Below are 13336 nucleotides of genomic sequence, written 5' to 3'. Positions count from 1 at the left end.
AAAAATAAAAATCCATAAATAAATGAATAATTTACCTAGGCAATAATTCTGCTCAGCTGCACAATATATGAACAAGAATGTCAATCAATGAAGGAAAGTTCTTAATAGTGAAAAACCGGGTACAACTTCTAGCAATCTATTATACTAGTGGACTGATTAGACACATCATGGTATACCTATGCAGTGAGAAACCTGTGACCAGTAAAAGGAAGAAGGTGGGTCTCCACAGTGACAAGACACTCCAGGTATACCGTTAAACAAAGCCAATTTCCGAGCAGTACTCGAACAATAAACAGTTTCATATATCCATGTTATATATACAAACATACACCCACCTACCTGTAGATTCATACACATATATAAAACACACATGTATGTAGATATACATATAAAATAACTGACACAAAAGAAAAAATAGGTCTAAAAAATAACAAATTCTCATAGATGCTCTGAAAATAAGCATCCCTTGTTTGACTTGCAAACATATGTTTGGTCTATACAATATTTAATCTTTTTTAAATTAGTAGAAACTTTTTAAAACAGAAATATCACATAAAAATTCCAATTTTTAGCTCCGCATAAGACATCAGACTATCTCATGATATCGGATTTGTACTAAGCAGCTATTAAGGGCTATTACTTCAGTCCCTTGCAGTATCTGCCTGGCTCGTGTAGGCATCTGAGTTCTTGGCTCCTGATCCACAGCCTTTCTGGCTGGTTACCCTTTCATTTTGTCCTGTAACTCGGTTTCATCCTTCAAAGTCCTCCAAAAACACCAGTTTTCCTGTAAGCCCATGTCTACAGTTTGAAAGATGAAGACTGCCAATCGCATATCCAGATGGTTGGCATTTCCCCGTGAACTACGGAAGCGAAACAAAGGAGGCACCCAGGCACAGTACAAAAGTGACTGGGCTCTAAATAAGGGATCGTACGTGGAGGTCAAGGCCATCCCACTGATCAGCCCTGACTCTGGACAATGCAACCTCTCTGTCTCAGTTTCCTCATGCACACGGAGGTCACATGCAGCTTGAATTACTTCCAAGAGTGTTATTATTTGCATTTGAAATACCTAGCAATGCTTCCTTGCCTTGTGTTAACAGTGTTCAGTGACTGTAAGGAGCTGGTGCTAAGGAACTCGAGTAAGTTAAAAAGAGTAAGATGTTTCTCTGGCACTATCGTTCTTACTTCAGATCAGATGCTTGTCCGATAGTCACGTAACACCTGGGGCCGCTCTAATCCATCACTTGCTAAGAACAGCTGAATTTTACCACAGTGGGACTCCAACACGGGGAAGATCACTAAGCAAGAGTCTCTCTTTCTGCAAAAGCGGAGCTCCATAACATGGCAAAATGGCGAACTGTCTCCCGAAAGAACCTATGTGATGACTCTGTACCCCTATGAAATTCATATTCAATGATCCAAGAGATTAGATTTTTTAAATTGGAAAAGCAATCCATTACCCACAGAGCAGACTCCCTGTACTGCCATGTCTTTCTCTTCACATCATCTTCCAACTGTGCATTTGTGATGTGCCTCTGTATATGCTACGTGATTTCAACTGCGTAAGACACTAAGGGGAAGATAGAAGTATGGCGGCACATACCTATAATCCAGCACTCAGGAGGCTGAGGCAGGAGGATCACTGCGAGTTCAAGGACAGTCTAAACTATACAAAGAGACTCAAAACAAACAAACCAACAAACACACACTATGGATAAAAGAGACTATCTTGGGGTGGGGTGGGGAAGATCATGAGGTTTCCTTCCATTTCTAGTGTTTCCTAAATTTTCTGGGATGAGCACATACTTACTCCTGTTTCCTGACAAGTTTTATAATTTGGAACTCTGGGATCAATGGGGTTCAATCTCTGCACATTTCTCAACCAAGGTTGAGAGGTCATGCATTTTCTCCTCTGCAGCACCCCAAGGGCAGCACTGGACTGAGATCACGTTTTATGCTAACTTTTCAGCTTGGGGACTCCTGAGCCATCCAAGAAGTTTAAATTCAAGCCTCCAACCAATGTGTGGGTAAACTCATAGTAAAAAATTACCTAAAAAGATCTTTTCCCATCCACAGCCCAGACCAAGAGAAAAATGCTTCTTTGTATTTAACATGTACTGGGGGCAAATTTATTTTGTATCAACTTTTGATTGAGGGAAAACCTTCAAGGGTATTCAAGTTTCTCTTGGCCAGGGGTTTGTCTCATATCTGAAACACTCTATTAAAAGACAGCATCAACTCCTACAATCTTATACCTTAGGTTTAGTTTCCTCTTTGTCTTTGACCTTGAAAAACTGTCTTTTTTTTTTTTTTTTTTTTTTCCCTGGAACAGAATCTTACTATATAGCTCAGGCTGGCCTCAAACTATCAGTCCTCCTACTTCAGCCTCCCAAGTGCTGGGGTTACAGGTATATGTCACCATGCCCAGTAATTTCCTTATATTCTTGTAAACCTTATGCATTAAAAAAAAATAAACCTGTCATATTTTAGACAGGATTTCTAGGTACCTTGTAACTGGAGAATTTTTAAATTTGCTACATCTCAGTATCAGAAACAGTAATTGTATGCACTCCTTTTGTGATGGAAAATAAAATCCTGAGGAGATTAAAATAAAAATAACTGGGCACAGTGGCAATGCCTGTAATCCCAGCATTTCGGAGACTAGAGGCTGGAGGATTGCCACGAGTTAAGGCCAGCATGAACTACATAGTGAGACCCTGTCTCAAAAATACATAAATAAGATAAAATATAACACCAAGCTTACCTGGGCAGCCTGAAAAGACAGTGAATGGCGGTACCACAGTTTCTGGAGGTAAGACCGTATTGTCAAGAATTTTGCAGCAATCTTTCAGCACACATCGGCGCCCCTGAAATGAAAATCTTTTCAATAAAAAGTAGATCAGGAGACCGGAGGCAAAGGCTATCTAGTCTGCTGTATTAAAGGCTGTATAGTCTCCATTTCTGACATGGAATAGCCACAGACAGTAAGGTGAGTCTTAAATCACAACCACCTGTTTCAGATGATAACTTACAAAGAGGAGAAAGGGCCGAAGGGAGTATTACATGCACACACGGGGAAGGTGTGTACGGTTGGGACAGTGCAGGTTATCTTAGACATCAGAAACAATGCTCCTGCAAGAGTTCTGTGTAATTTTATCTCTTATTTGACTTAGTGGACGTCTATTGTTTTGCTCCCCTTTCTCGTGGAAAGAAACACTCTATTTTCCTTGGGAACCACCCCTCCTTCCGTCTCAGTCTATGTGTTTCACCCCCGGTTCACGCACCAAACTCCAAGCCTGACCACGGTGCCTGCTTTAGGGAACTGGCATTTGAACCAGCTTGGTCTAATGAACCTCAACCTCTGGGCTTCTGCTGGGTGTACTGGGAAAAGCAACGTTTTCCATTACACTTTCCAGAGGGCACGACGAAAGCCTCGAACAGCTATCCCATTTCCATGAAGGAAGAACTTGTTGAAAGTGAAGTGAACCTTCCAGAGGAAAGAGAAGAGAGGAAGACTAATTCTCATGGCATCAGCTGAGCCCCTGGAGCCCTCTGTGCATAATACCGGATTCACCTCTGTATTCCGGGCTCACATCAGCTAACAAATTCAGGCTGCACCTATCGGCCTAACGTCTGCTTGCTCTTTTGTCAATTCCACCTAGAAAAGTCTTGGCAAACTCATTTGTAAATGAAATTATTAGTTTGTTGCTTGTTCTCCCATAACAAAAGGACAGTTACTTGAACGTTTCGGCTGACTGAATTTTATGCCAGACTTTATTTGTCATTACCATCTTTCAGTTCTGCCACGATCCACAGCATTTTGAGGGTAGGAAATAAGGGCATCTGTTTGATGGATGAAAGAACAGAGAGGCTTGTGTATACAGTTAAAAGCTGCACTTCAGACTATTCACTAAGTTAATGATAGTTTGGGCCTTTATTAGTTACGTTTACATCACCACAGACTGAAAGTTCTCTTGTATTCTGGTTTAAAAAAAAAAAGTCTGATAAAATACACCTGCCTGAGAATGTGGACATTTAAACAAATACCAGGATAATGCTAACCTATGCACAACTAAAATTCTACCATAGAATACGGAAGACACTTTGACGTCACTGTGTTCAAATTTTCCACCATTATTAAATAGCCAAATCATACGTATTTCCGGGAAAAGGCAGACTGCCAATGAATTTTTCACAAGGGTTGTGTTTCCGAGGTCTGAGTTTCCCAAATGGCTAAGCCTCCTCCAGGTGGATGAAGAACAGCACTGGCACTGCTTGGCAACATCTTTAGCTCAGAAGCAAGTTTTAAGCACAGCTCTTTGTTCCTCTCTTGAAGAGTCTCTTCCACGAATTATCTGCTGGCGGTTATTTCAAAGATACAGCACCTGGCGACTTCCCCTGGGGACCTCTAAATTAACATTATTAAGACTTTTGTCTTAACCGAGCACAATCATATAGGGCCGAGGGAAGGAAACTGAATGCACTGAATAAGGCACGCTTCTGTCCCATGTTGGGATCGGTCTATACAGGGCCACGGAAAGGAATGGGGGGAAGGAACCTTCTGGTGGGGTGTCACCAGCCAGCAGACAGCCTGTAGACAGGCACCTGCTTTGTCCACTGCCTGGCCACCCTGTCCACTTGGAGAAAGAATGGTTAACGGGTTTTACAAGCATTCCGAGCAGACTGAATAGCAGCAATATAAAAAACACACACATTTCTTAAGCATAAATGGAGTGGTAGTAGCCAAAGAGGTAAAATGCTAAAACCACTTCTTTATTCTTCACTAGAGAACTTTCCAAGGAGGAATCCAGAACTAGCAACCTGTAGCCAGCTTGCTAGCATTACCTATACTCACCTATAGAGTTACCTGTGTACATCTTTATGCAAGTAAATTAGAATCTCTGAGCCTTGATCCCCTCATCTATGACAGGACAGAAAACCAAACCTACAGGGATGTTGTCAACATTAGAAATGACAAATACAAAACCCAGGGCACGGTAACAGTGCCTATGAATATTGCCTGTTAAGCCTTTCCTTCCTACATGTGAGTGACTGGGTTGACACGGACACCTTCCCCATCCAAGCAGTAGCCTACGCCATGGGTCCCTGCAGGAAGGCTCTCCATGTCATGAGGAGAGCTAAGCCTTGAAAAGAGTTCCCACCAGCTCTGAGATTCTAAAATTCAAAAAAGCAATCTCTCCTGAGATTACCTGAGAATTCCTCACGGCTCAGCAACTATTGCCAATACGAAATACTAGTGAGGTTATGAACTAATGTACTGAAAAGTGGCATAAAAAGCAGAGAGGACGTGATGATAGGACTAGTGCTCCCTAATGCTGGGGATGGAATCTCGATTTCAACCTCTCAGACATTTCGCTCTGAGGACGGAGGACAGGGTTACAGCACTAGGCTGGTATGTGATGTCTTTGCTTTGCTAAGGAAAGTGCCCGAAAAACATAATGTGGTTTGGAAGGCTAGCTACTGGCAAACAGGCCGAGGGAAGAGGACAGATTTTCCTAGCTCTCCTCCACCTTTCAAAAAAAACTGTTTTTTCTTTAAATCACACTCTCATGTGTAAACATCATATTGCCTCCCTGGTGTGAGAAACTGACCAAGTAAATAAGGTCTAAAAGGTACAAAGGATGTCGTAAAATGGGAAGAAATTGTTTAAAAGGAAAAAGGAACTAGGATGAGGGGGAGAGGAAAGGAAAGAAGGGAAGGGAGAAAAATGCAAGTCAGCCATACTATTAGTATGTCTTAGTTCACTGAAAAGGAAAAGTTTGTGCTAATATCAATTAGAGAATTTTGTATGCCCCTATCTTGTACTCCAACTACTGTGAAGACGACAGTATGCATTGTATTAACTACTTTTATTCTCCTTTTGTTATGAAATTGTTTTACCTTTTTTCAATAAAATGAACAACTTGGGGCTGGGGATTTAGCTCAGCGGCACAGCGCCTGGCTGGCAAGCGCAAGGTAATCCTCTCTGCTACACTGAGATCAACTTTTTAATCTTCCCCTTTTCTTCAACATCAGGCTAAATCAAAGACCCTCTGTCTCTAGCACACACTACAGAATTTCTCTGGAGCAGAATGGCAAAACAACTACTGCCCCTAACTCTGTGTAGCAATTCAGACTGGCATGCTTACTGCAGCAACACAGCTCTCCACGACACTGTCTACTTCCGGGGTCCCCCCATGGCTCCTAAACTGTGAACTTGCTGGTTCTGCAAGTTTTCTGATACTTACAGCAGTGGTGGCGAACCTATGGTGTGAGCATTGTTGTGTTTCTCTTTTAAGACAAAACATGTTAAAGGTTTGCCATCACTGCTCTAGGATCTGAGTCTTAGGACAGAGAGCTGGCTCTACAGTAATGGGAACGACCATTAAAGAAACATATAAATGATCTCAGCTTTTCCTAGACTCTAATCTGAGATACACATCTAAAAGGTACAAAACAAGGGGCTGGGGATTTAGTTCAGCGGCACAGCGCCTGCCTGGCAAGCATAAGGTCATGAGTTCAATTCCCGGTACCGGGAAAAAAAAATAATAAATAAATAAATAAAAGGTACAAAACAAACATTATGGCAGACAGATCAGCTCTACTCATTAACATTCTCACCTAGTTACGTTCTCAGAAACTCCAACAGAAATTAGGCTTTTTGTCAATGAAACAACAAAAAATCCAGGCCTTGGTTTGGTAAAACAAACTATTTTTGGTTTTCTTGTTGCTGTTCTGAGATAGGGTCTCACTGTGTAGCTCAGGCTGGCCTTGAGCCCCTGGCGCCCCTCCTGCCTCTGCCTCTCAGTGCTGAGATTACAGGTGTGTACCACCAGGCCCAGTGGGCGACACAGACTGACGCCTACACTTCTATGGATCAAGATCTTACAGGTGTGTCTGTCTGTCAATATGTTTTCCTTCTTTTATTTTTAAAATAAATTTCTAAAAAAAATTTAAAAAATAAAAGTAAAAAAGATCTTACAGGTGCTGCTGGGCAAGGGACCTATTTATACCTACACGCTTTGCAGTTCTCCTAACATGCTGTCCTTTGACGATTCTAAACCTTGCACTCACGCCAATCCCCTAATGGACTGGAAATGCCCAAGCTCCCCGAGTCTCCTCTGCCAATTTCCACTTGCTCTTCAGATCCTCTTGCCTCTATCGGACTGTCTGCTCCTTTAAGAAAGGAAACAAGCAGGCTATACAGTAGCTTAGCTAGTCATGCTGCCTGAATTTAAATTCTAGCTCTACTATCTACTAGCTTTGTCAAATCCCTTAATACCTATTCTCATTTGCAAACACACAACAGCACCTACCATCCTTAAACAAAGTAACTACTAAGTGGAAAGAGTTTAACCTCACAGAAAAGAGGTTCTATGAAGCCAGCCACTGTCATTAACACAGAGGAAAAAAACCTCCAAATCCTACAAGCCCCAACCTCAGACGACCAGAAACTACTCCGACCCTGCTTAGTCGGAGAAGCAGCGTCCCACTGATGCAAGGGACGAGGGATGAAAGTAGAGAGGGAACAAGGTTGCTTAGTCAGCATACTTACAATCACACAGTTCTTGCCAACGTGAACGTAAGAACCAATCTGAGCGGCGTTGACCACGCAGTCTTCCTCAATAAAAACGTGGTCCCCAATGTGTAAAGGAAAGAACGCAACACTAGAGAAGGAATAGATCAACAAAAAAAATGTCAAGGTGATATACGTTGTGTCAAGGTTTATACAAGTATAGACCATAATCTCAACTAGTTTATCCTGTCTTTTTTGGTTTGTTTTGCTTTTTGAGGCAAGGTCTCACTATAGAGTTCAAGCTGTCCTTAAACTTACTTTTTAGGCCAGGCTGGCCTTGAACTCATAGTGATCCTCCTGCTTCAGTCTCCTGAGTGCTAGGATTGTAGATGCATACCACAAAGCCCAGCTTTCATCTTATCTTAATAAAAATATGTTCCTAGCCAGGGCATGGTGGCACACACCTGTAATCCCAGCACTCACTCGGGAGGCTGAGGCAGGAGGATCCCTGTGAGTTCAAGGCCAGCCTGGGCTACATAAGTGAGTTCAAAGGCAGCCTGAACTGCATAGTCTCAAAAAGACCCTGTCTCAAAAAGATAAAAAAAAATTATTCCTAGCAAGGAAAGAATCCTCAGACTAGAGAAAACCTATTAATTTTCTGGTTCATAATCAAAACTTTATTGTTAAGTTAATTAAAGCTTTCTGTGAGAAAGCACAAATTCGGCAGGTTGTATAGATCATTAGTGTTGCTTTCTTCTAAATGAGCAACCTTCTGTGAGTGTGGCCTTTCCTCTTTTAGGCTGGCACAGCACTGCTGAACAACCTACACAAAGAAGCACTGTCTGAGCACGGCCGAAAACTATGCTAATGTTACAGCAATTTGGACATTTTACATCCACAAAAATAAGAATCTGGACTTGGAACTAGCTGTTTCCTTTTATGTTTTTTCTTTTTCTCCTTCAAAGAAGATATAGTAAATCTCTAGCCAAAGGCATGGTGATCCTCTCAAAACCCCAGCCTGACCACTAGCTCAAAATCAGAAATATTAGAAGAAAGAAATATGCAAGGAAAAGGCAGGGCAGAAGGAGTGAGATCTTCAAAGCTAGAAGAGCAGGCACCAAATAAAAATGAATGGATATCTGCTCCTTTCTGCTTCCTGTGACAATGATCACAGACCCCATTTTTAGTAATCTACCCCATGTTTCAGGGTACTGACATCAGGTTCACGGGCTGTAACTTTTAACACCCAACGTTCTTATAATTTATTCACTCACTGTATTTATTGAGTACCTACTATGCACCAGACTCAATGCTGTATTCCTGTGGGATACAATGGTAAGCAAAAGAAACACAGTCCTATCAATGAGTATAATCAAGAGAAGGAATAGATTTAGCAGATGACTATATAAGACTATAATTAGTTACAACTGTGACAAGTGCCACGGAGACACAACATGAGAGTGTATTATATGGAGACTTTACCTCCATCAGGGGCCTAGGGGAACATAATTGAAAGTGATAGTTAAGGCAAGACTTGAAGGATGAATAGGAGCTGACAGGCCTTCTCCATGCTTCTGACATCATTCTCACTCTCCAGGATCTTCAGTGTCATTGACTACAGTTTTGTGGTCGTATTTACTAGGTCATATTTTTAAATCTCTGGCCTGGAACTGATTTAAAGTAGCTACCTGCTTACTAGCTCTTTCCAGTCCTGTACTGTTATCAGAAATATTTTGCCAAAGACAGTATCTATCCTTCATGACCCGTGACTTTCTGAAATCTTCCTTAATTTGTTGGTATATTTTGTCTGTATCCTTTGTGCAACAATAAATTCTTTGATCTCATCACAGTCTGCAGCAATACGATAATTCTTTAATTTTAAATTATAAACCCTAAATTTTAAAGTATTACTGACTCTGGTATGGTATCCAGGGAGAACTGACATTCATCTTCTATTTGTGTTTTCCTATTTATACTTTCACATTTCTGTATCTCTCATGCAGACTACACAATGTACACACTCCTCCACTTACCAGTAAACCCTGTCTGCTGGCACATGAGCCATGCTGCCCCAGCAGCCAAGCACTCAGATTTAATTGCAGTGTTGACGCTTTGCAGTAAGTAAGTGGGTTTTTCGTTGCGGTTTGGGCGCTCGATCTCTAAAAGGTTCGCCATCACTGCTCTAGTCCAGTGTCACTATAGCAAATGTAGGATTATTGCTGCATGATATACACCTACACACTGTAGTTAGTTGACATAGTTTCTCCTTTCTCTGTTCTTCCTTAACTATGTGCAGAGGTCTCAAGTATGAGAGGTAGCACATTACAGAGAAGCTATCACATTGTAGTATTCCGTTATATTAGCTACCTGTTTACATAATTGTTTCTACCACTAGATTATGAGGCCTTTAAGACCAGAAACTCTGTATTATCCATGTTCATATGCCAAGTATATAACCAAGACCTGGCATAAGGAGTTCAATAAACACATACTATACTGACTTCACAGATGAATGCAGGTGGCACCAGACATGGAAGCTAGGAAGACAATTAGCAAAGAGGGAGAGAGGCAAAGGGGCTGCTACCACAGCAGGCATGCTGGTCAGTTTTCCTGTTCTTGGCCTTATTTGTTTGTTTGTGACAGGGCCGCACTACATAGTTCAAGCTGGCCTTGAACTCGGTTTGTCGCCCAGACTGGCCTCAAACTTGTGGCAACCCCCTGCCTCAGCCCCACCCCAATCCCTGAGTGCTGGAATTACAAATGTGCACCACCACATCCAGTCTTGTTCTCGTCCTTCTATGGCTTATCTTCACTCCCTCTGAGGAATCAGGGGGTCTAACTTGACTGGACCGTCTGGGTTAGCTACTTAGACCAGGAGTGGGTACTCAACTGAAGCTGAGCCAATGAGATTCTCTCTCCCCTAATTTTGGAAATACAATATAAGATCTCACTGAGTGTGGTGGAGCATGCCTGAAATCCTAGTACTCAGGAGGCTGAGGCAGGAGGACTGCTGTGATTTCAAGGCCAGCCTGTGCTACATAGTGAGTTCAAGGCCAGCCTGAACTATATAGCAAGACCCTGTCTTAAAACAAAACAAGATACAAGCTCTCCAGTGTTTGCATAAATGGAAAAGTGATATAAATAAGGACCTGAAGCAGCAAGGTAGGCTCCACACACGAAGGAGAGAGGTACAGCCAACCTGAAGGAAAGGAAGATGAAACCAGACATACAGAGAGGAGAGAACACAAGAACCAGGATAATCTTGGAGACAGAGGGGTAGAGAGAACAGATGTCTTGACTGTGACTAGCTGTCCAGTTGTAAGTTTTAGTCCTTGTGAGGCCTCTCCTTTTCCTACTCTTCAGAGTCTACCAAATCTGCCTGTGTATGTTAAGTTAAAAAGCCCCTTTGCTTTTGCCCTCTTCAGTAGATTTTGTTTCTGGCAACCAACCACCAAGCGGACTAGGACAACTACCGCCACAGTGACGTTCACCGTGGGGAACACCTACTCGGAGCCACAAACAAGAGAGAGCGCCGCTCATTACGCCACTTCTCAACACACGGACAATACTACTAGCAGCAGCATCTCGCCCAAGGCTGGAACAAGGTAACTGAATGGCATACCCTTTGCTGAATTTCTTGAATGGTGGCCTTATAACACTACGACTCTTCACAACACAATGGCGTCCAACTCTTACATTTGCCAGGTCCCCTCGGATTATACAGTCATTCATTACGATGGTCTACAAAACAAAGCACATTTTAAACACTTACCTACGTAGCCCCAAACATAATGCAAAAGGATAGGTAACAGGACACTATTATGTTATGGCCCACTGCATCTAATATTCTGCCAAAAGGGATAAGATAAAGGGAGGGTTGCTGTCATGACACTGGCTGCAAATTGACACTGGAGATGTTCTACTACATTTGAGGATTTCCCCTTAATATTCTATGACCAGAACTCAATGAATGAAATGTAGTGAGAATGGCTGTAACAGACTTAGTCTGTGTGTCTCTTTAGACTCATTCAGGTCCACCCGCCCTTCAAGCGTTGGCTATGTGTTCAGTGAGAGTCCTAGGTGTTCCCACTCTTTTTTTTTAATCTCCTAACACTACTGTCTTCCGCTTCCCACTGCCAGAGGCGGAGCCATTTAAATTCTGGTTCTTCTCCCACTTCTAGACCCAGGGTAAATACTTCACTGTGTGGAGTAGATCTGGCTTCCCCAGAGCCTGTGTGGAGGGGCTGAAAAACACACCAAGTAATCCAGGGGGACTTACGCTCCATACTGGTAAAGAGGAGGCATTCTCAAAATATGTGAATAAATGAATAGGACTTGAAAGTGCATATATCTAGTTTTGCAGCTGTAAAGTAGCCAAGACAGCAGATTATAAGAATGGTATATGCTGAGCATACATGCGTAGACTTTTTTTTCCCTATAGGCTATCAGCAAAATGTTTTAAATAGAGGATTAATAGAACTGAATTTTCATTTCAGAACTATTACTCTGGAAGCAGTCTAGAGTCTAAATGGAGAGACTACAGCTGAGACTGGAGGGAAAGTAACCCTTTAAATGAGTACATTGGATCAAGGTAAAAATAGATAATGGGCCTTGTTTACGGCAATAGAACTGAAATGAAAAATACATAGAAGTGAATAATCAAGCTTCTATGTACTGAGGAAACAAACTGAGGGAACCGAGGGAAACAAATGCCATGCTAAACAATTCTATGTGGATATAATCTACCAAACTCAGGAATTTAAAAACTTGACAGGATAGTAATTTAATTTCTGCACTATATAAATGTCATGAAGGAGGGGCTGGGGATTTAGCTCAGGGGCACAGCACCTGCCTGGCAAGCACAAGGTCGTGAGTTCGATTCCTGGTACCAGAAAAAAAAAAATGTCATGAAGGAAAAGGGGTGAGGGAAAGAGAACGCTTACTGATTAAAAGAGACTTAAGGGACATATTCAACCAAATTCAGCGCGTGCATGACTCTTGGGATTCTGATTTGAACAAACCAAGTGCTGCGATGACAGGCGTGCGCCACCGTGCTAAGCCTGTGCATTAATTCTGGTTCTCAGTGCCACTTATCTGTTACTTCCTTTTATTGATTTTTGCACTCAACAAACCCAATCTGGAGAAAAAGGAGTTAGAAATGTACAACAATAAATAGCAGACACAACACTTTAATCTACCCTGCTAATGTGACAACTCGCGGGAAGCAAGCAAAGGTGCACACATCCTGGAGCTGCTTTGTCCCTTACCTTGCCATTGAGAACAATGTTCTGGCTTCCACACAACACGGACTGGCGACTAACTTTATTCCCAGATGCCTACAAGGAAATAACAGAAAATTGAACGGATTTCTGGGCTAAGGTTTCCAATGGAGAGAAAACAACTGAAATGGAAGAGGTCTAAAACGGCTTTTTTTTGTTTGTTTTTTTTGAGACAGGGTCTCGCTATGCAGCTCAGGCTGGCCTCGAACTTGCAAGGATCCTCCTGCCTCAGCCTCCCGAGTGTTGGGATCGTTGCGAGCTCGAGGCCAGCGTGGGCTACAAAGTGAGCTCAAGGCCAGCCTGAGGTGCATGGCGAGACCCTGCCTCAAAAAGACAAAAAAAAAAAGCACTTGACAGTTTTCAGCATGTTAATAAATTACAAAATATTATTAAAAAAAACGTTTCAGCGGCCCGAAGCGCGGAGACGTAATCTTTTCCCGGAGACGCGACTGTTACAGGCGGCGCGGTGCCCGCGGAAAATCGGGCCCGCGTATGCACGCCGAGCGCGGCCGCGCAGGCCGGACGCGGCGGGAGGGGCGGG

General features: G+C 42.5%; 1 protein-coding gene and 1 pseudogene across 2 annotated transcripts in view; both read right to left on the bottom strand.

Annotated features, from left to right (window-relative positions):
* The window catches only part of Dctn5 (dynactin 5 (p25)), a 29158-nt gene that overhangs the window by 15525 nt on the left and 297 nt on the right, over positions 1 to 13336 (bottom strand). For both annotated transcript variants that reach the window (XR_264075.2, XM_005405104.2), the window contains exons 2-5: positions 12784 to 12852; positions 11139 to 11257; positions 7556 to 7667; positions 2765 to 2867 (exon numbers count right to left, since the gene is read on the bottom strand). Coding sequence is in view for 1 of the 2 variants with exons in the window: in XM_005405104.2 (XP_005405161.1) it covers positions 2765 to 2867; positions 7556 to 7667; positions 11139 to 11257; positions 12784 to 12852 (403 nt within the window). In the remaining variant the exon portion in view is untranslated. The remainder of the gene's footprint in view (positions 1 to 2764; positions 2868 to 7555; positions 7668 to 11138; positions 11258 to 12783; positions 12853 to 13336) is intronic.
* Positions 8257 to 8511, bottom strand: LOC106146721 (annotated as a pseudogene).

The sequence above is a fragment of the Chinchilla lanigera genome, unplaced genomic scaffold (assembly GCF_000276665.1).
Source record: "Chinchilla lanigera isolate Chin_1 unplaced genomic scaffold, ChiLan1.0 scaffold00092, whole genome shotgun sequence".
Taxonomy (NCBI): Eukaryota; Metazoa; Chordata; class Mammalia; order Rodentia; family Chinchillidae; genus Chinchilla; species Chinchilla lanigera.
Note: the sequence above shows the minus strand (reverse complement) of the source record. Positions and strands in the feature narration are given on the sequence as shown.